This window comes from Elephantulus edwardii, unplaced genomic scaffold (assembly GCF_000299155.1).
Source record: "Elephantulus edwardii isolate Elephantulus edwardi_28Jun2011 unplaced genomic scaffold, EleEdw1.0 scaffold00047, whole genome shotgun sequence".
Lineage (NCBI taxonomy): Eukaryota > Metazoa > Chordata > Mammalia > Macroscelidea > Macroscelididae > Elephantulus > Elephantulus edwardii.
In genome coordinates, this window is record NW_006399797.1 from 1678020 (window position 1) to 1699118 (window position 21099).

Below are 21099 nucleotides of genomic sequence, written 5' to 3' on the forward strand. Positions count from 1 at the left end.
TAGTCAACTGTAGGTTCCCTCACCCATTCCCTGCCAGCACCAATTTTGCAAAAGAGAGGCATTAGATAAAGTGCTAGGGTTTCTAACTGTTGATGTAAGAGATCACTTTAAAATGTCTTTGGTGTAGGAAAGTACATGTCATTCTTGTTTATATATGGAGAAGGTGGGGAACACACCAAGATGTCCAGTATAAGGGAGAACCTAGAAGACCTTTGAAAAGTGAATTGACATTTGAATGGCTTTTTTTTTACCTTCATTATGCAGATTCTCTTGTTTCAATCTCAACTTTCTTAGTGGCAATTAGCATTATCTGAGTGATTTGGGTTAAAATGGCAGATATGCTAAATAACCCTTAAAATTAAAATCAATGTGAATTGGGGGCCTCAGTGATTTAGAGAATTGAAAGTCTGTATTTTATATAATTATGTATGATTGAAATTGCATTAAAAAGAAATGTATAAAACTAGTAGATTTAGGAAAGCTGTTCATTAGATTTCTTATCATTTTTTAAAGTGTTCATGTATTGTCATAAATAAGTTCGTACATTACTGTCTAGTCTCTTAAAATTCAGCTTGGAGTTTCCTACTTTGTGACACCAACAGTAAAGCCCCAATGCATTTTCTTGTTTAACAACTAAATCATCTTGAAAAGAGTTTAAACATGATGCAAAAAATGAAAGCGAAATTGTCTTTTACAGCCCATGAATATATTTTGAACACTCCCTGGGTGATTTGTGATTTAGGTGGCAAACAGCTGAGGTATAAATAGAATAGCGCTACGAGGTTCCTGCAAAGTCATTTTGATTTGAGGCATATTTAAATCCTACCTCAAAAGCATAGTTTTTAGAATTGGAAGAAAGCGATTTTTGCTACTAAGAAACCTAAATAATATTGTCATCTCAAACATCTCATGCTGTATCCTTCCTATAGTTGGTATATTTCATTGAATCACTTTAATGGGTTCTAGCTGAAGAATATATCACTCAGCTGGGGAAAGGTGGTTCCAGTAATGTCTGATCTAAGCATTTGTAATACAAATGATAGGGAGCCTATTGCTTAATGGCCACTAATTTATTTTGAATTTATGATGCATTGCAAGCATTAGAAGATAGCTGCTTTACATCCGTTCTTGGGGAATAAGAGTTGTGTCTGTGGTAGTTTGTTTTATTTCTTGGTCTTAGATAAGAAAATGTGTCCATTTCAAAAGAAAAAGTACTGTGCAGTAAGTAGGGATTGGGTCAGAAGTCTGCCAGTTCTCTTGAACTGTACTCATGTTGTTGTTAAATGCCATCAAGTTGCAGGCGACTCATAGCGACCCTATGAAGGAGAGTCCTGGACACTTGGGTGCCTTTCATCCTCTCTCCAGGTTCATAGGGTTTCTGGAGGCAAGCTGTCATGGAAGTGTATGCCATTCCTCCTTCCAAGCTTGTTTTAATCAGGGAGATCCACCCCACTCTCTGTCTGCATTGGGTAGCCAGTCATTAACACGTTTGACACACCAGTGTCATGGTGTTCAGCCTCACAGCAACCAAAAGTGACCGCAGTACAGCAACTTGTACACCAGGGCTATACAACCTAGAGGAATGTCTGAACAAAAACAATGAAAGACAGGCCTGAGGGCAGTGAATTAAAAGTTACCCACCTTTGGCTTGGTAGCATCGCTTTCTGTCCACTGGGCCAGCTGATTTCTCTCTACATCATGCATTTCACTGTGCTTTATCGGAGGTAACCGTGAACCTTATCCTTAGGCCTGCTGGGCTTTGCATTATTTTGAAATCTAAATTGAAGGTGTTCTTTCCATTTGTTTTTAACACTGGTTTTTCAAATTATGTTTGCAATAAAGCATTTAAGAATAATTAAAATGTTATCTATCTCATGTCATGGAGATTGTTATCTAAGCACACACCAACATTTAATATAAAATTGAACTCTCAAATGCTTAAACTTTTATGAGGTTTATTTATTTACTGATAGATACTACTACTGGGGGAATAAAGAGAAGCAGAATGTCATTCTTTCAGCCCTCAGGGAGATTTATATCTAATAGAGATAAAGATCTTGGTGGGGAAACTATATTTAATGCATAGTTGTAATAAAATGTCAGGGCAGCAGCTAGTGCTATGCAATGATGTGGTAACAGGTGGATTCCCACATTTGATATCAAGTGAGTTTCAGTGTTGGAAACATGAGGAAAAAAATCTCCAAAGTCAAACCCTCATGGATGTCCTTATAGCAGAGGTTGCTTTTGAGCTGGATTTAAGGAGGAACAAGATAAGAAGGAAAAACGTGTATACAAAGGATGTTGGAAGCAAAAGAATAAGGATTGGTCATTGTTGATGTTAAGTTAGATGGGCTACCTAGTAACAACTGCCTTAAATTTGGCAAAAGACAGATACTTTGGAAACAAACCTGCTATCCTGAGCCAATTTCATCATCTGTGACACTGATTCAGTCCATCTCATCCATAGTCTTCCTCTACTACGCTGTACCTCCACCCTCTCAAACATGATGTCCTTCTCTTAAGGATTGGTCCCTCCTTGCAACATGCCCAAATTATGTCAGATGGAGATTCACAATCCTTGCTTTGAAGGAAAAGCATGGTTTCACCCTGTCTAGGATGGATCTGTTTCTTCTCTTAACAGTCTATAATATAATACACTTTTCCAGCACCACAACTCAGAGGTGTTGACTCTTCTATCACCCTCACTCTTTGTCCAGCTCTCTGATACATAGCAAGTAACTGTGAAGACCAAGCCTGAACCAGGTGCATATTAGTCTGTAGACTGATACCATTTCTCTTCAGTGCTCTGGAGAGGACCCTGAAAACAGATTTTCCCAGTGCAATTAATCTTTTGATTTCCTGTCTGCTGGTGCCAAAGAGCTTGGATTGTGAAGCCAACCAAGCTGAACCGGTTAACAAACTCGGTCTCTTCACTGTCTATCATGATAACCTTTAATGGCTAAATAATCTCTGTCAAGCAGTTGTCAGGACAGACAACGTTTTAGGACTCATTAAAGTTTTGATTACAGATACCCATTCTTGTTAGATCTCACTGCCCAGTTTTATTTAGAAATTAAGACTATTGGCTTGGGGCTAAGCTCAAATCTTCCTAATATCTATGCTTGCTTTTCTCTCTATTATCTCCCCCTGAGTCCTCAAACATAATGTAAGGACACTTCCTTTACCTTGTATCTGAGGTTTTCATTCTCTTATTCCTCAACTCCTTCACTGAAAAATCTTCTGCTTATTTATCATAATGAAGCTTTAGGCCCTTAATTCACTTAACTTCTCTTCACTCAACAAATTCGAGTTTATTGACTCAACTTCCCTTTAAGTAGAAATTGCATATTGTCCCACAGCATTTTAACAGTGAAACACCAATCCTTTCCTCTACATCAGAATTCATTATTTGGTGTTTTATTTATTCGATTGGTTTTGGTTTAATAGCACTTGGTATTTGTTCTGTATACCAGGGCACACTTTCAGAAGGAGGTGGTGGAGGTGAAGCACAAAAGATAATATAGATCAACATCAAATGGAAGGTACAGCTCCTGTTACCTTTTCTGTTATGTAGTTGGCTATCATAAAGTCAGTGCTGACTACTAGTGCACGCTGCCTGGTTCTCTGCCACCGTAATGACTGTTGCTATGTTTGAGCCAATTGTAGCTGTTGTGTCGGCCCAAATTGTAGAAACTCTGTCTTTGGGTTTTTCACTGTATCAAGCATGATATACTTCTCCAGAAACTGCCCTCTGCTAATAACATATCCAAAAGTTATAAAAATCTTGCATCTTCATTTCTGAGGCGCATTCTGGCTACACTTCTTCCAAGATAAATGTGTTTGTCCTCTGGCAGTCCATGGTATATTCACTATTCCTTTTTTACAGTACAATTCAAATTCATCATATTTTTTTTGCCTTTTTATTCATTGCCCAACTTTTTTTCTTTCATATAAAGTTGTTGAAAATACACTGGCTTGATTCAGATGCACCTTAGTGCTGACATCTTTATTTTTGAGTACCTTAAAGAGGTTTTTTGCATTATCCCCAGTGCAGTATGTTGCTTAAACTCTTGTCTACTGCTTCCAGGAGCATTAGTTGTGGCACTAAAAAAAAAAATCAAATCCTTGAAAACCTCAAATATTTTCTCCATTTATCATGATTTTACTTATTGGTTCAGTTACAATTTTTTTTTTTTTAAGTTACAATTTTTTTGTTTTACTTGGAAGCAGGAGTGACATCCACTTCCTAAAAAAACATGTTTCTGGAAACTCTATGGACTTTGATAAATGTTGATAGTTGTAGAGGGGCTTCAGGCCTTTTGTTCATAAGGTCACTATGAGTCGTGCTTGACTAGACGTCAGTCAACAGCAACTACATGTTTAAGTGTAATCCATACTGAAGGTTGTACTCTTCGATCTTCATCAGTAAATGCTTCACGTCTTCTTCACTTTCAACAGGCAAGATTTTTTGCTCTTAACATGTTGTTAATGAGTCTTCCTCCAGTCTTTTGCTGTGTTGTTCTTCATATAGTCCAACTTCCTAAACTGTTTGCACAGCATTGAACAATTTAGTATGCTAAAACAATGCGACACTGTTCCATACCTTTCCTAGTTTTAAACCACTGTCTCTAACGAATGCTCTCCTCTAGGCTGTCTTCATTAAGAGAGGTTGGGGACCTATTTAAAAGCTTAAGGTATGCTAATAAAGGTGTTCCTCATTATCCTACAAAAGAATTAGAATTTTAAAATTGAAATTTCATAAAAAGTTAAAATGACAGTGCTGTCAGTTGATTTCACTTGGAAAAGTGGATTTTCAGATCAGGTCATTGGAGTTCTATAAAGAGAATATTGCCTAGTGATGGGCTTTAAAAATAAATAGTGTAATTTTTATAAAAACTCCAACCAAGTAGTTCTATTTCTGTATAGTTACTTGACTGCTAACACTGTTATTTCACTGTTGAGACTAAAATTACAGTGGGCTGCCTTCTTGAGTAAACCGTTGTATTAAAAAACATTATCTTAATATTTTAAATGCCATTACTCCGATATGAAAAGGCAAAAATTCTTTGGGGTTACTTGGGCTCTTCATCTTTGCAGCAGATGTGTTTCTCTCAGAAGCTTACACTTAACACTGAACCAGTATTCCTGACATTGGTAGACAAGCAGCACTGGCCATACTCTGACTATAGTTCTATTTCTGTCATGCTAACTCATAAAACACCCTAGGAAGGGAGGTTTTCTTGCGTCTGGAATAGTTTAATATCCTAAGTTGTGTCCCATAGGTCATTTTCTATAATAGAGTACACACACGAGCTCATGGTTTGCAAAAAGTGGTAATGGTTTTCCTCTACAGTGTGAGGTAATCATAATCATTCTCCTATTTCAATTTATTATTTGTTTGTTTATGAGATTTATATCAAGTTAGGTCCTCATAGAGCGCTCAGCTGTGGATTTTCATGATGCTTTATCACACAGCTACTGTACTAAAAGAAAATTGGTTCCCATCAATTCTAGGCAGGTGCCTGTCCTAAGCTCTTCTGCTCAGTGAATGCATCTACTGCATTTGATATAGATGGTTTCAGGCTCGGATTTGGAGAACCAATTTTGTAGCCTAGATCACATCAACACAAAAATGAAATATTTCTGCCAAGGAATAAATAAACTCACTCATTATGGAATAATAAGAAATTCAAAGATAATCAGCCTTTTAATAAAAATAAGCATTTGTGTGAATGATTTTAAATTTAACTATAAATATTAAGCAGATAGATGAAGAGCAAAATTAGGTGTTGAATATTACAAAACATGATTTTCCATTTTCTGAATATTTCCTAGATTAATAAGATGCCAGCACATTCATGGGTTTGATCAGTGGAAGTTAAAGTAGCTTTTGCCTGATACCACTTTGTATTCTGAATAAGTAGCTTGAAAAGCCCATTTGCTGAATGACAGCACAGAAGGATGGGAGAGACTTAGAAATTTGAGGGAATTAGAAATTAAAGTTTGAGTAGCATGACTTAAAGAACTACATTAGGATTGCTGAACTTTTGTGTAGTAGGCATTTCTCAATAAGATAGGTGGCCATGAATCTCAATGATTCAGTTATAATTTCTTATTAGACCTTAAGGAAATGAATACTAGTCACCATCAGATGACTAAAGAAGTTCTAATGAATAAGTGGTGACATTGTCAGACATCTAAGTAGGACAGCTTGCTATTGGCAACAGGACAAAGAATGCATTCAAACTGGATTATTACCACATTTGCAAAGCAAAGTGAGTTGAGAAAAGGGTGACTTTTCTGCTTTGAAAGTCTCTTATGACATTCCCAATTTCATCAATTTGGAGAACTGAATTATCTTGTAAACCTTATCACAATTTAGTTATTAGATCTGAAGTCAGATACTGGACTTGTTTAGCTTTACTTTTTAAAAACAGAGAGGTAGTATCAAGGTGTTATCAGCGCAAATGAGTGTCTTCTCCTGAGAATAATGTGGTGACTCAAACAAATCTTTGAAAGAATTACTCTAAGCTATGTTCTATCTCCTTGCTTGTCTTCTTACATGCTCCCTTTCCTTTATCACCCTCAAGGTTGTTGCTTGGTTTTACATTTTCATTTTTTCCAGCCCCAACTTCTGAGATACACTAAGTTCTTATGTTTGAGTTTAGTGCTGGTAAAATGAAAACAAATAAAAACTACTGTCAAGTGTAAAACTGCTGAGAAGTGTGGAGATTGCTCTAACTTTAGACTGTGTTTTGGCTTCAGTCCCTCTGGCATTTCAGCTCTCTACTTGTCACTAACATTGTTTCTAGCTTTCTGAGGGCCTATTTTTGGCAATATTAGTGACTACACTGTAGCTTTGCCTCAAAGGAAAAAATGCTAATGAGTGATCACAGGCAAAAGCCTAGGATTTAACTATTTTGAAAAAAAAAATTCTTAAAGATACTGATATTATGAAAATTAGTTTCTGTCTTCTGTTGCCTGTGACTCTCATGTAGTAAGAATAGGTATCGCTATAGTATGGGACACAATGAGAAAACTTCCAGTGAGCTTGCAGATGTGGTAGTCAGAGGAACTACCAGCCCGGTTTTACCCTCTCCAGGATGAACCTGTTCATTCTCTTAGCAGTCCATGGTATATTCAATACTCTTCTCCAATACCACAACTTAAAGACATCAATTATCTTTCTATCATCCTTAGTCATTGTCCAGCTCTCTGATGCATAGCAAGTGATTGCAAAGACTAGGGCCTGTATCGGGCTCACTTTAGTCTCCAGACTGACATTGTTGCTCTTCAGTACTTTGGAAAGGTCCCTAACAGCAGACTTTCTCATCGCAATATGTCTTTTAATTTCCTCTCTGCTGGTGCCAAGAGGGTTGACTGTGGAGCCAAGCAAACTGAAGCTGTGAACAGTCTCAATCTCTCTACCATCTATGATGATTCTGCCAATCAGCCCAGTGATGAGAATCTTTGTTTTGTTGATATTGAGCAGTATAAAAAAAAATAGAGGTTGTTAACAGTTTCATTTTGCTCAGATCCATAATTAACACTTTTGACACCAAAAGTCAGGAAATCAAAAGTTGAGTTGCTTTAGGAAATATCTCCTATATATAGAGATATCTCTATAAGAGATAGAAGAGTGATAAAGAACAATAATATCAGTCTAGAAGACTAGATCCATGTCATGGTCTTCTCAGCAGCTTGCTATGCATCTGAGAGCTGGACAGTAACTAAGGATGACAGAAGAAGAATCGATGTATTTGCATTGTGGTGCTGCAGAAGAGTATTGAACTGCCAAGAGAACAAACAGGTCAGTCCCAGAGAGGATGAAACCAGACTGCTCTTTGGAGGCAAGAAATTTGAAAGAATTTTGAAACTCCATCTCACATACTTTGGACATGTTGGAGAAAGACATCGTGCTTGGAAGGGTAGAGGACCCATGCAGGAGAAGACTCTGGATAAGATGGATTGACACAGTAACTGTTCCATTAGGGACAGATGTGTCAGAGACTGTGATGTTGGCTCAAGAAAGAGAAACAGTCATTGGTTTGCTATGATTCATAGTCAACTTGACAGCACATAAGAACAACAGCAACATGCTATCCAAATACTAAATTGATACATAGCACTGGTGGTCTAGTGGCAAGATGCAGTGCAATCTTGAAGGCACACAGTTTGAATCCACTAGCTGCTTGGCAAAAGAAGGATGGGCAGTTTCCTTCCATGCAATTAACTGGGTTTCCCCCCCCACTAAATTTTATTTATTTTATTGTTGAAAATATACCCAGTAAAACAAACTCCAATTCAAAAATTTCTTTGTGTACAATTTAGGGACCTTAATTACATTCTTCAAGCTATGTTAGCATTTCTTCCTTACATTCTGGGTTGTTCATCCCTCATTAACATAATATCACAACTGTCAAAGAAATCTGTCTAATCTTCAAGTAGCTGTTGTCAGTTTGATCTCATATAAATAGCTCTTATAAGGTCAGAATGCTCAAGGCAAAACTATTGCGCTTTAAGACATAGCAACTTAACATAAGGGCTAGATAAGTCATACTGAAAGATAAATTCCATACTTACTTTGGTCAAGTAGCTAGGTGAAGCTATTCTTTGAAAAGGAACATCATGCTTTGAAATAAGGCCAGCAAAGGAGTGGAAAACCCCATATGAGATGGATTGACATGGTAACTGCAGCAATGGGCCGAAGTCAGGAGCTCAGGTGTGTTGTATATCGCATTGCTACAAGCTGTACTCAGTTTGACAGCACCTAACAATAGGTGCCCCTGATCCAGGCCATGGTCTTCGCAGTTACTTGCTGTACCTCGGAGAGCTGGACAATGACTAAGGATTATAGAAAATGAATCATTGCCTTTGAGTTGTGGTGCTGGAGAAGAGTTCTGAATATACTATAACTTGCTAAGAGAACAAACAGGTCTGTCCTGGAGCAGGTGAAACTGGATTGTTCCTTGGACACAAGGATTTTTAAGCTCCGTCAAACAAACTTTGAGCATGTTGCAAGGAGGGACCAATCCTTGGAGCGGTACATCATGTTAGAATGGTGGAGGGACAGTGCAAGAAAGGAAGACCTTGGATAAGATGGATTGACTTTGACTGGGATTACTGGGGAAGGCATGTCAGAGACGATCAAATTGGCTCAGGACAAAATAGAGTTCATAGGTGTTGTGCATAAAGTTGCTATGAGTCGGAGTCAACTCGACGGCACATAACAACAGTCTTAGACAATTTGAGAAAGAAGGATGGCATAGCTGTTGCTGTTTAGAGTCCTGAACTATTTATCTGGGATAGCATGAATGTTGCAGTTAGCATAGAATGAGTCAGTTGCAGAGTCCCCTAACAACCACTGATAGTGGGGAATTGCCTTATACGTAGATACAGCAACTCAAGTTCGGAGTCACACTAGCACATATAATAGTCAAAGAAATTCTCGAGATAGAGTCAGAGTCAGAGATTTAGATGCCAAGCACAAAGCCTCTAAATGGCACATATGGTTTATCCTCGTCGATTAGCCATAAGATTGGTGGTTAAAATCCACATTTCAATTACCATGGAAGAAAAGTCTAGCAATATACTTTCATTAGGGTTACAGCTAAGAAAAAGTGATAGGGCAGTTCAATTCTGTAATACACGGGCCCACCATGAGCCAGAACAACAACTGACAATACAACAAGGTACAAGACAAAAAAAGATTTAACTGCTAGCCTTACAATTAGCAGCCAAGCATCTTTAATCATTGTACCACAAGAACTACTTCCACAAATTAAGCTAAATATTTCTTCCTGGTGCAGCAAAAGCATATACATAGAGGTTACATTTAAGATTAATTTAGAAGATATATAGACATTTGCTATGGTGGCAAGGAAAAAGATACTCTAGAAGGAAAAAATTGGAATGAAAGCACTCCTTTAAGTGCTTTAAGGGAAAACTTTTTTTCTCTGTTAGTCTTATGCATAAAACTATGTGTGAAACATGCAGATATTCAATATGAGTCCATTTGTTAAATAAAGAATGTGTTAAATAAAGAAGATTGTAAAAAAAAGTGGGAAGTTGAAGCCAGATGTCAAGGTTAATGTCCCATGTCTCATTTTTTGAGTATTTAATGTTAGTCCTGACGCTGATAGGCAGTCATTTAAGAGGTGGGTTTTTTAAAAAAAATATTTTATTTATTTTTCATTTCAGTGAACATCTACAGAGATTTTAGAATTCCATTCCTTCATTGTTGCACCCTTCTCCCCGCCCACCCCCCCCCAACCCCCCCCCCCTTTTGCTCCTCTCCTTGAAAAGCAAAATAAAAACTCCCCCCCGTACCTCCCCCAATCTCACCCCCAATCCCAAATATAATCCACTCTGCAACCCTCATTGCGTACTCCTACGATAAACATAATGCCCTAAAATATAATACTTTTAAACTATTCTCTCCCCCATAGACTTCAATGTCGTAAACATATTTCATCCAGTTTTTCTCAGCCTTACCCCCACCCCGATGCCAGCCTCATTCTACAACACTGGCACCATGTAGCATTTGTCCCTTTGTGACTGAGATACCTCACTCAGCATAATGTCCTCCAGGGTCACCCATTTTGGATAATATTGCATGAGTTCCTTGTTTTTCAATGCAGCATAGTATTCCATTGTGCGAATATACCACAGCTTCTCTACCCATTCTTTTGTTGATGGGCACTTAGGTTGTTTCCAACTCCTTGCTATTGTAAACAAAGCCGCGATAAACATGGGTATGCATATATCTACTTGGATGTCAGTTATGGTCTCTTCAGGGTATATTCCCAGTAGTGGAATTGCTGGGTCAAATGGTATCTCTATTTACAACTTTTTGAGAAAGCGCCACACCGCTTTCCACAGTGGTTGCACCATTTTACACTCCCACCAACAATGAATAAGGGTTCCAGTCTCTCCACAACCCCGTCAGCATTTGTTGCTAGCTGTTCTGTTAAATTTTGCTGTTCTTATTGGGGTGAGATGATATCTCATAGTTGTCTTGATTTGCATCCCTAGGTCTAGGGATTTTGAACATTTAAGAGTTTTAAGGAGGAAAGGTATCGTCAATAATGTGCCTTTGAAAGCTTACTCTGGTCATCCTTTTGTGTTTAATAACTGGTTGTGTGAACTTCAAATTAGGAAGCAGGAACAGGGATGAAATAGCTTCAAAGTATATTTAGGGATGGGACTGGCAGTGCATTCTAATTAAGTGGATGTCAAATCTGAGGCACAGTAGGAAATCTAGAAAAGGATAATGTGTACTTTTGTGGCTTGATTGATATGGATACTGGTATCTCTAAATGAAGTTAGAAATATGTAGTAGAAGCAAATGTTATTTCAAGGGTTTTAATGAAATAATTCTTGTGGTATCTGTGAAATACATAACAGAGAATGTTAACAGGGGCTTCTTTGCCCTGCTATGTATTCAGACATAATTTTTAGTAAGTAATTTTGAATTGTTACTGTTATTAGGTGTGCCATTGAGTAGAATGGGACTCATAGCAATCCTGTGAATGGTAGATTAAAAATATTATTAGAATATTGAGTGAATATGTAATGGATGTCTTCGGTTGGCATAAAGATTCATCTTTTATGGAACTGGGTAAACCCGAGTAAATCAAACTAAGGCAGTTATTGAGCAACCTACAATCTAAACACAAGTCACCTGTGTAGTGTGCTACTCTCCATTCTCTGTAAAAACAAACAAACAAACCCTGCTTTCTGATTTTCAGGGTTCCCTCTCATCTAACCCAACAGATTTAAAATTACAGAAAAATATGGCAGGTGAGACCAGCTAGGTTTTCAGACCCACCTTCAGTTCCGGATAAACCACAAGCAATGGGGTAGTTAAAGAAGACCTTATTCTCTTGCCAAATTTAAATAGCAACAGTTTTCTAATCCATAAAGTCTCTTAAAAAACTTTAATTTGGAAAGCCACCCTCAAAAAGAAAAATATCCTGGTAGTAAACATCGATAAATTTCAGTAATTGCAAGCAACTTTCTCCCAGTCCTTTGCTAGTGCTTTTTGTCATTTGATTTGACATCATGCCACATATACAAATTTGAAATAAAGCAAATGAAAAATAAATTATAGCAGTTTATCATTTCTTCTGTTAGTGTTTATGCTATGCATAAAAATTTTATATAGCCCAAATTGATAGTCAATTCAAATTCATAGTTTTAGAGTGATCAAACATATTTTATGAAGTGTTCATTACCTAACATACACTGTATTTTCTTACAGCATTTATCAGATGCTCATGCAATATACAGAAGAAAAAGAACCACAGTGAATTTGTGTCTCTAGAACAAAATGACAATATGTGAAAGAATAAACCACTTTTAACTTATAGGGACCCTCTATTGAGTTTTCAAAGCTGTAAATCTTTACAGGAGGAGACTGTCCATTTTTGTCTCACAAAGCAGCTGGTAGATTTGAACCACTGATCTTTAGATTAGCAGTGTAGTACACAATGACTATCCTATCAGAGCACCTTAGTTTATATCTACTAACTCATATTAAGTGTATTTAAGAGAAAATCATCTGTTTATATCTACATACAAAATTCTAGAATAAACAAAAGGAAACTATGGCATAGTAAGTTAGGTCAGGAATCTCCAGGACCAGTGGCAGGACTGGGGATACAACATCTAGACATAGTCAAGTCTATGATATATTCCACTGAAGGATACAAAGCAAAATCATCAAAGAGAACAGTGTTTAGAGTGAAATCTAGAGGAAACCAGGTACAAACTTCTTAGAGATTTCTCCTGGATTAATCACACAGACCAAAACCCATACTCAGCTCACTACTTGGTAGTGGAGTGGATCTCAGCTCAACAGTACTGTAGAACAGAGCAGAACTATCCATAGAGGGTTTCTAAGGAATAGCCTCTCCTAACAACATGTCCAGAATATGTGAGGCAAAGCTTTGCTGTCTTTGCCTCCAAGGAACACACTGGTTGCAATTTCTCCAATACACATGTGTTTGTTCTTTTGGCAGACACTCCGATATTTAGTATTCTGCTTCAACACCACAGCTCAAATGTGTTGATTATTTTGTGTTCGATACAACAGTGTACAGGATAAAACCCATTATTTGTAGGTTAGGTGCAGTGAGCCACTCATATCAGTTAGAGAATAGCATAAACATTTCTAAAATCTGACTTACCAGATGCTAACCCAGGGCTGACTTGCAAGTTTGCAAGCATGCTCTTTCTACATAGCAAGTAAAAGTACAGGTTTCATAATCAGATGAACACAAGTTCACATCTTCATCCTACCACTTAATTTTGATGTGACATTGAACAAAATACTTGGAACCTCCTTTTCATCAACTGTTAAATGACATTACATCATAGAAACTCATATACAGTAATGCATGTACATGACTTAGCACATTTCACATTGCAGACATTATTCAATAAATGGTTACTACCTTCAAAGGATCAGCATAAGGATGGATGGTGAAGAGATTGTTAACAACTTTAGTCAGCTTGGCTCCACGGTCAACACTCTTGGCAACAGTAGCCAGGAAATAAAAAAATTGCAATGGGAAAGTCTGTTGTTAGGGACCTCTCCAAGGTACTAAAGAGCAATGGTGTCTCTCTGGACACATCTAAGATGTGTCTGATACAGGCCACAGTCTTTGCAATCACTTGTTATGCATCAGAGAGTTGGACAATGACAAAGGAGGATAGAAGGAGAATTGATGCCTTTGAGCTGTGGTGCTGGAGAAGAGTATTGAGAGTACCATGGACTGCTAGAAAAACAAACAGATTCATCCTGGAAAGGGTTAAACCGGGTGGCTCCTTGGAGGCAAGGATTCTGAGGCTCCGTCTAACATAATTTGGACATGTTGTAAGGAGAGACCGGTCCTTGGAGAAGGACATCATGCTTGGTAGGGTGGAGGGACAGCACAGGAGAGGAAGGCCCTCTATGAGGTGGATTGATTTAGTGACTGGGGTAATCAGGATGGGAGTGTCAGAGACAGTGCGATTGGCACAGGACAGAGCAGAGTTTAGGGCTGTTGTACATAGGGATGCTATGAGTCGCAAGCGACTCAACAGCACATAACAACACCACCCCCACCTTCAAAGAGCAAAGGATACAACCAACAAATAAGAATCTTTTTAAAAGTTTCTCTGCCAGAATAAGCATTCTTTTTTGATACATCTTGTGGAACCATAGCCATTACAGATTGTTATCTGTTAGAAGAATAAGTTGAATAAGCAATGTTGATATCATTACACTGTTGTCTAGTGAAGTTCTGTACATCCTCTACAGTTTCATACCTGCTGTGAAAGTGGCTCCTATTCTTGACACTAAAATTACTGACTGAGATAGTAAAATAGACATAAGAAATTAGTGAGCATATCAATTTATTTTAGCTGTTGTGTGATATTTGTCTTCTTCCTTACCATACCACTTGTCCACCCCTCTTTAGAACCTCTTTAGAACAAACAAATAGAACAAAGCATTTTGATGGCCAATAACATTCTAATTAGGTACGGGCTCAGATAGCCATCAGCAGGTCTATATTTTTTTTACATAAGTAATTATTAAACATCATGATTATTTGGAAACCACATGTGAAGTGGACTTCCCTAAGTTTTTCTTTAATAAATGAGTGAATGAACTTAGCAACAGAAATCTGTCCTTCTTGAGTTTCAACAAGTGTAATTTTTTAAATTTATTCATTAATTTTAATGAACGTTTACAGAGACTTACAGGAGGATAAAGGAGAAAAAAACATATATTTAAAAGCTCACCAAGTGTAATTTTAAGGTTAGGTCATGTCATGGACAAAGTGATGATACCATATTTTCCATATAGCTTTATGGTTTCTCTATCCAATGTTGTTGTGATTGTTGTTAAGTGTCATTGAGTTGCCAGTATTAAGCACTAGATATTTATCTACAAAAAGTTTATTCTTATGTGGATAGTAAAATTTTTACTTGCCATGTATATAAAATATTGCATAGCCAGAAAATAGAAGTGAAGAGTCACTTACTTACCCATTACTGTTAAGTCAGAACCAACTCAGGGCTGACTCTCCACTGGGTTTTTAAGACTATAAATTTCATGAGAAGAGATCACCCATCATTCTCCTATTGAGCCACTGATGGGTTTGAACCCCTTGAGAGGTGTAGCCCTTGAGTTAGCAGGACAACTCCCTATGGACTATCTCATCAGCGCTCTGTAGGTAACTCTGGTGAAGTAGATTTAAGTGTGAAGTAGGTAAAACTGAATAGCCTAGCAACTGAAATCTTTCTTACTCTTCTCTCCACTTCAGGTCCCATCAGTAGTGTTTTGGTGAATAAATATGGCAGTCGTCCAGTGGTGATAACAGGAGGTTTACTGTGCTGTTTGGGAATGGTGTCTGCCTCTTTTTGCACCAGTGTTATAGAGCTTTATATCACTATGGGAATCATTGTAGGTAAGTTTTCTTTTAAAAAAAAATTCTTCTGTTGTTTTCCATGTCAGAAGTAGAATCATAAAATACTTGATTGTTTTTCGATTTAGTTTTTATATTAAGTGCTACTTTTAAAGTATTTTAATCTAGTATGTTAGCTATAAAACAGACAAACAAATTTCAAGAAAAAAAATCCATTTATGTCTTATCCTATAAATGTCAAGAAGAAAAAACTTTGAGTTTTGTTGTTAGTATTGTGGATATTTTCTAGTATCTCAAGATGTTGATTTTAAAAAGGTTGCTTTTTCTCATTTAGAATATCTTATTTTTCACTAGTGATATGTTATAAATACTGCTAAAAGTTAATGCTTTCTGGATGCACATTTTTCTGTGTTCTGATTAATGTTTCTTATGCAAATGATTCTAATTTACAAGTTCTGTGAGACATAATTGCAGTTAATAACAAATATTTTGAAATCACATTATCATTTTGCTGTTTCTGACTATGCATATATATGTCACATATAAAGTCTTGTGCCAATATTGAGTCAAATTGATTTGTCAGATCTATTTTTATTAACCTAAATAATGAGTTCCATTAAAAATCTATATACGTTTAAAACAATTACACATAACTATATAAAGAATTTAATTTCTCCCATATCATCCCCAGATACATACGTAAACATTGCCCTTTTTAAAAATAGTTGTGAATTTTATATAGACATAACATTATCTGCTTGTATATTGTTTAATCCTATTTCTTGAAAATATATTAAAGAGTTGGAATATATGTTTGTACCCAAAACTCTGTGTCTCCGGAAATTAGTAATAAACCATTTTGCTATACTCTTTCAACTTATATAAATTTGCTCATTCAGTCATTGCCATCAAATTGAAACTAATTCATAGCTGGCCCTCCAGTGGGAGGTAGCCTAGTGGTAGGAATATGTGCTGCAATCCCAAAGGCACTTAGTTTTAGCTGCTTCATGGCAGTAACTTCGCATGCAATTCATTGCCTCTGAAAACCCACTAGAGGGTCAGCTATGAGTCGATCCTGACTCAAAGACACACCATTACAACAGCAAATAGCATAGAAAGGGATTGCTCATCTTTCTCCCAGGAAGCAGCTGGTAGGATTTATACTACCTGCCTTTGGGGTGACAGTGCAACTCCTTACCCTCTAGGTGAAGAGATCTCTTTATATAAATTATTAAGTGAAAAATTCTATAGATTGTACCTAGCTTAAGTTATAAAGAAAGGTAATATATGTCTTTGGTGAGCTTGAAGAGATAATTTTATTATCAGAGCAGACGTTTAACAACCTCAGAGTTCCCTCCTATTGCCTCTGACTTAGAGTGAGCCTGTAAAATAGAATAAAATTGGCCCACAAGATTCTCAAAGCTCATTTTTATAAAATATGTTTGGAAGCAGATAGCCACATCTTTTCTTCAGGGGAGCAACTGTAAAGTTCAAACCACCAACTATTTATTTAACCAATGAGGTTAGCTACTGTGATAGAAGTACTCTTTCTTACGACTTCCCTAACAATGCAAACTTTTGCTTCATATTAAAAATTATAACACATTCTGCACACTTTTAAATTGACGACGGTGCTTAGAAACACATTTTGCCGTCATTTGCGGCAATGTGTTAATAAGTGTCTATTTCAAGCAGAACTGTTCTCTGCTTTTTAGTTAACATCTAAATACATGGACTATATGTACAAGAGTGTCAAACATAAAATTAATGATACAAATGTCTTTGTCTTTTATATATTATTTGCTTGGATGGTGTTGAAAGAAATGACGATCTTTTTAGTTTAGCTATATTTTTCTACTCTGAAAGTGAAACAAAGCTTTCAAATGCATTGTTACCTATAAGGAATAAGTCTGTATTTATGTGTGTGTTAGTACATATTGAGATAAATTAGTTGATTTGTGGCATCAAAATATTTCAATTATGGACGAATAATTTTGCTGTAGTTTGACTTAGTTTTTATTATTTTTTTTGTTACTCTGATTATCAATAGAGGATGTTGGTCTATTTCTGTGGTTTAAAATTAAATTACCATGAGATATCCTTTTCATGTGGCCAGTTAGGAAGAAATTTTTGTGTAATTCATTTCTGTTTGGAACTCAAAATCACTGCCATCGAGTCAAAACCATAGCGATGTTGTTCTGTGTCATTGAATCCCAAAGGGTATTGAGAACCTGTAAATTGCAAGAGAGGAGATTGTCCATCTTCTCCCCTGGAGCAGCTGGTGGATTTAAACCTGTTGGTTGGCAGTGCAACTCCTTCAGTCTCCTTTCAGTAGGCCAGCAGAGCTCCCAACTCATAACTATAGTCCTCACAAATTATTACCTGCAGTTTTATTTTTAGTTTAGTCTTAACAATTGATTGTCTTTTGTAAGTGACATAATGTGTTTGTGGGGGTCTTTTTTGTTTGTTTTCTTTAGGTTTAGGTTTAGCCTTCAACCTGCAACCTGCCTTGACGATCATTGGCAAATACTTCTTTAAGAAGAGACCCATGGCGAATGGATTGGCCATGGCAGGAAGCCCTGTTTTCTTAAGTACATTGGCTCCTTTTAATCAGTTTCTTTTTAATAATTTTGGCTGGAAAGGAAGCTTCTTGATTTTGGGGGCTATACTTTTGAATGCCTGTGTGGCTGGATCTCTCATGCGACCTGTTGGGCCCACACCAGCTAAAATCAAGTCTGAAAATAAGACTGGAATAAAAGAGGATGAGTCATCTGTGCAGAAGAGCCATAAGAAGAAATCCATTTTTGAAAGATTGAGTAAATACTTAGATTTCTCTCTTTTTAAGCATAGAGGCTTTCTTATATACCTATCTGGAAATGTTATTATGTTTTTTGGATTTTTTGCCCCTGTCATATTCTTGGCTCCATATGCTAAGGACAAAGGAATTGATGAGTATTCTGCAGCTTTTTTGCTGTCTGTTATGGCTTTTGTTGATATGTTTGCTAGGCCTTCTGTAGGATTCATTGTAAACTCCAGGTTTATCCGTCCCCGAATCCAATACTTCTTCAGTTTTGCAATCATGTTCAATGGAATCTGCCATCTCCTCTGCCCGCTGGCAGAGGACTACACAAGCCTGGTGGTGTATGCTGTATTCTTTGGCCTGGGATTCGGGAGTGTTAGTGCTGTCCTCTTTGAAACTCTCATGGACCTTGTTGGTGCCTCGAGGTTTTCCAGTGCCGTGGGACTCGTCACAATTATAGAATGCTGCCCAGTTCTACTTGGCCCTCCACTTGCTGGTAAGAATAGTTCTCATTTAAGAAAAGCAGAAACAATTGCAGTCAATATTTATTCACTAAGCATGTTCTTTGCCGTGAATAATGTTGAAAAATAGTAATAGCTTTAGTGACTGCAGGCCTGCTATTTTGTATTTCATTATCTTTTTTAACCTTTCAAAACTAGCTGTTGTTTAAATTTAAGTTAAATAAGCATTTCTTTTTCAGGATATTTAACTACTTATTACAGGTCTTTAGAGAGGGACATCATGCTGGGTAGAGTGGAGGGACAGCGCGGGAGGGGAAGACCCTCTATGAGGTGGATTGATTCAGTGACTGGGGTACTCGGGATGGGTTTGTCAGAGGCAATGAGACTGGCACAGGATAGAGCAGGGTTTAGGACTGTTGTACATAGGGTCACTATGAGTCGCAAACGACTTGATGGCACATAACAACAACAACAGTAACTAGTTATTTTGGGCTTTTTAAAAGTCCCATAAGAATAAAATGCCATTTTATTTATTTTCTGCTTATATTAAATAAAAATTCTAAAACAATCCTTCTGAAATATTTTCAATGAATGTATTGATGACATCATATTATTATGGAACATGTCACATTGCCAAAGAATATATTCTGATATTACTGATAGGAGTATACCCATGTTTATGTGTTGTTGTTAATTGTACTCAAGGCTATTTTTAATATTATTTATATAAATATTATATATGTGCATGTATACTAACTTCCTTATAGTTATTAAGTGTATTTTTTTTACTTGTAAATCTAGAATATATTGTAATATAATGTAAATCTACAATAGATTTCCCTTTGTTAAAAGACTAATTTTCATTTCAATAAGAAATAGTTATACATTTTGTGTGGCAAGGAATTAATTTGGAAATTGTTAACCTTTTACTTTCTTTGTCTCTTAGGTAAATTGGTGGATGAAACTGGAGAATACAAATACATGTATATGGCCTGCGGGAGTGTTGTGGTCATCGCCAGCGTGTGGTTGCTCATTGGCAATGCTATAAACTATAAATTGCTCGACAAGGAAAAGAGGGAGGAAGAGGACAGGCAGAAGAAAATATGTCAACTTGAGTCTGGTGACTCTGAGCCCTTGAGCAAGTCATTGCAGGATGATAGTGCCAAAATTTCAAACACATTGAGTATGCTCTCAGAAAGAGAAACGAATTTTTAAGAAGAGTTACATCTCTGATTTCAGTGTTTGTTTCTTAGGAGTTTTTATTTTTTTCTCCAAGTGTTGGAAAGGTTGCTTTTTAATTGAAATGAGGACTTAAAATTGTAGAAGGAGATGAGATGTTCTTCAGTAGTTAATTTTAAATGTATTACATAAGTCTTATTTTTTATTTAGGCAGATAAATTTTGAGATGATTCATATAAAGAATCCATGCTGTGAGCTTACTTTGAGTATTATGATTAATATATTCATGTTAAAGTCTTCCAATAACTGGTAATTTTGGTCATAAAGAAGTCAAATATTAAATACCTTGTTAATGAATATTCAATTTCTCGATGTTTCACTTTATTTTATATTAAAATACAGAATCAAATTTATGGTAAATTAATCTTCCCCATACTCACCCGTATTCTCATACACAGGTGCACACACAGATTATCTGCAGTACAAAAGACAAAAATGTTCAAAAATTTGTTTTCATTATAGTTTTGCTTTTTTAAAAAATTAAATACATGATGGGAACAGCATCAACAAAAATGTACCTGCACACTATCTTAAAGTGTGCGTTTTAATGAGAAGAACATGCGTCGAAATATTTGTGATCTTAGAAAATGCTACTGACTACTATAGATAAAATGTTTGTATTTTTCAAATAAGTTATAAGAAACCATACTCCCTCTTGAACCATTGTTTCTGGATGATGTGGAACTTGACTGATCCACGAAGATGATTTTCTATGAGGAAATCATTAGAACCTGATGTCTCATATTCATAAATTCAGGAATCTTACCTAATATCTAAATCGAGCTAAAAAAGTCCATTGACTCACTGTGTTCATGAATTGTAAAACAAATTTGGCTTGTATTCCAGAAATAAAGACTGAGAATTTCTTTTCATTACACCTCCATCCAGACTTACCCATCTCAGTGATAGATTTATTATGGACTATACCAGAATCCAGGTTACATTAATATAAAAAAGCCGAATGCTACTTTCCCTCTGCACGTATAGGTGATTAGAAGATGAGCAAAAAATGGTTAACACTGGAGGCAGTTTCAGTGACCCCTATGTCAGCTCCGTCAACTTCCTCCCTGCCATAGATTGCAAAAGCAAAAAAAATAACAACAACAAACGGGCCCTTTACTCATCCACTAGTAATTCTTCCTATTATCGATAAGAATGGCAGCACCTGAAGAGTCTGCCCTCT

At 36.6% G+C, this 21099-nt stretch overlaps 1 protein-coding gene across 1 annotated transcript in view; it reads left to right on the top strand.

Moving 5' to 3' along the window:
- The window catches only part of SLC16A7 (solute carrier family 16 (monocarboxylate transporter), member 7), a 53327-nt gene extending 33435 nt beyond the window's left edge, over positions 1 to 19892 (top strand). Inside the window, exons 2-4 of the mRNA XM_006886095.1 lie at positions 15315 to 15458; positions 17894 to 18712; positions 19624 to 19892. Of these exons, the coding sequence (XP_006886157.1) occupies positions 15315 to 15458; positions 17894 to 18712; positions 19624 to 19892 (1232 nt within the window). The remainder of the gene's footprint in view (positions 1 to 15314; positions 15459 to 17893; positions 18713 to 19623) is intronic.
- The last annotated feature ends 1207 nt before the right edge of the window (positions 19893 to 21099 follow it).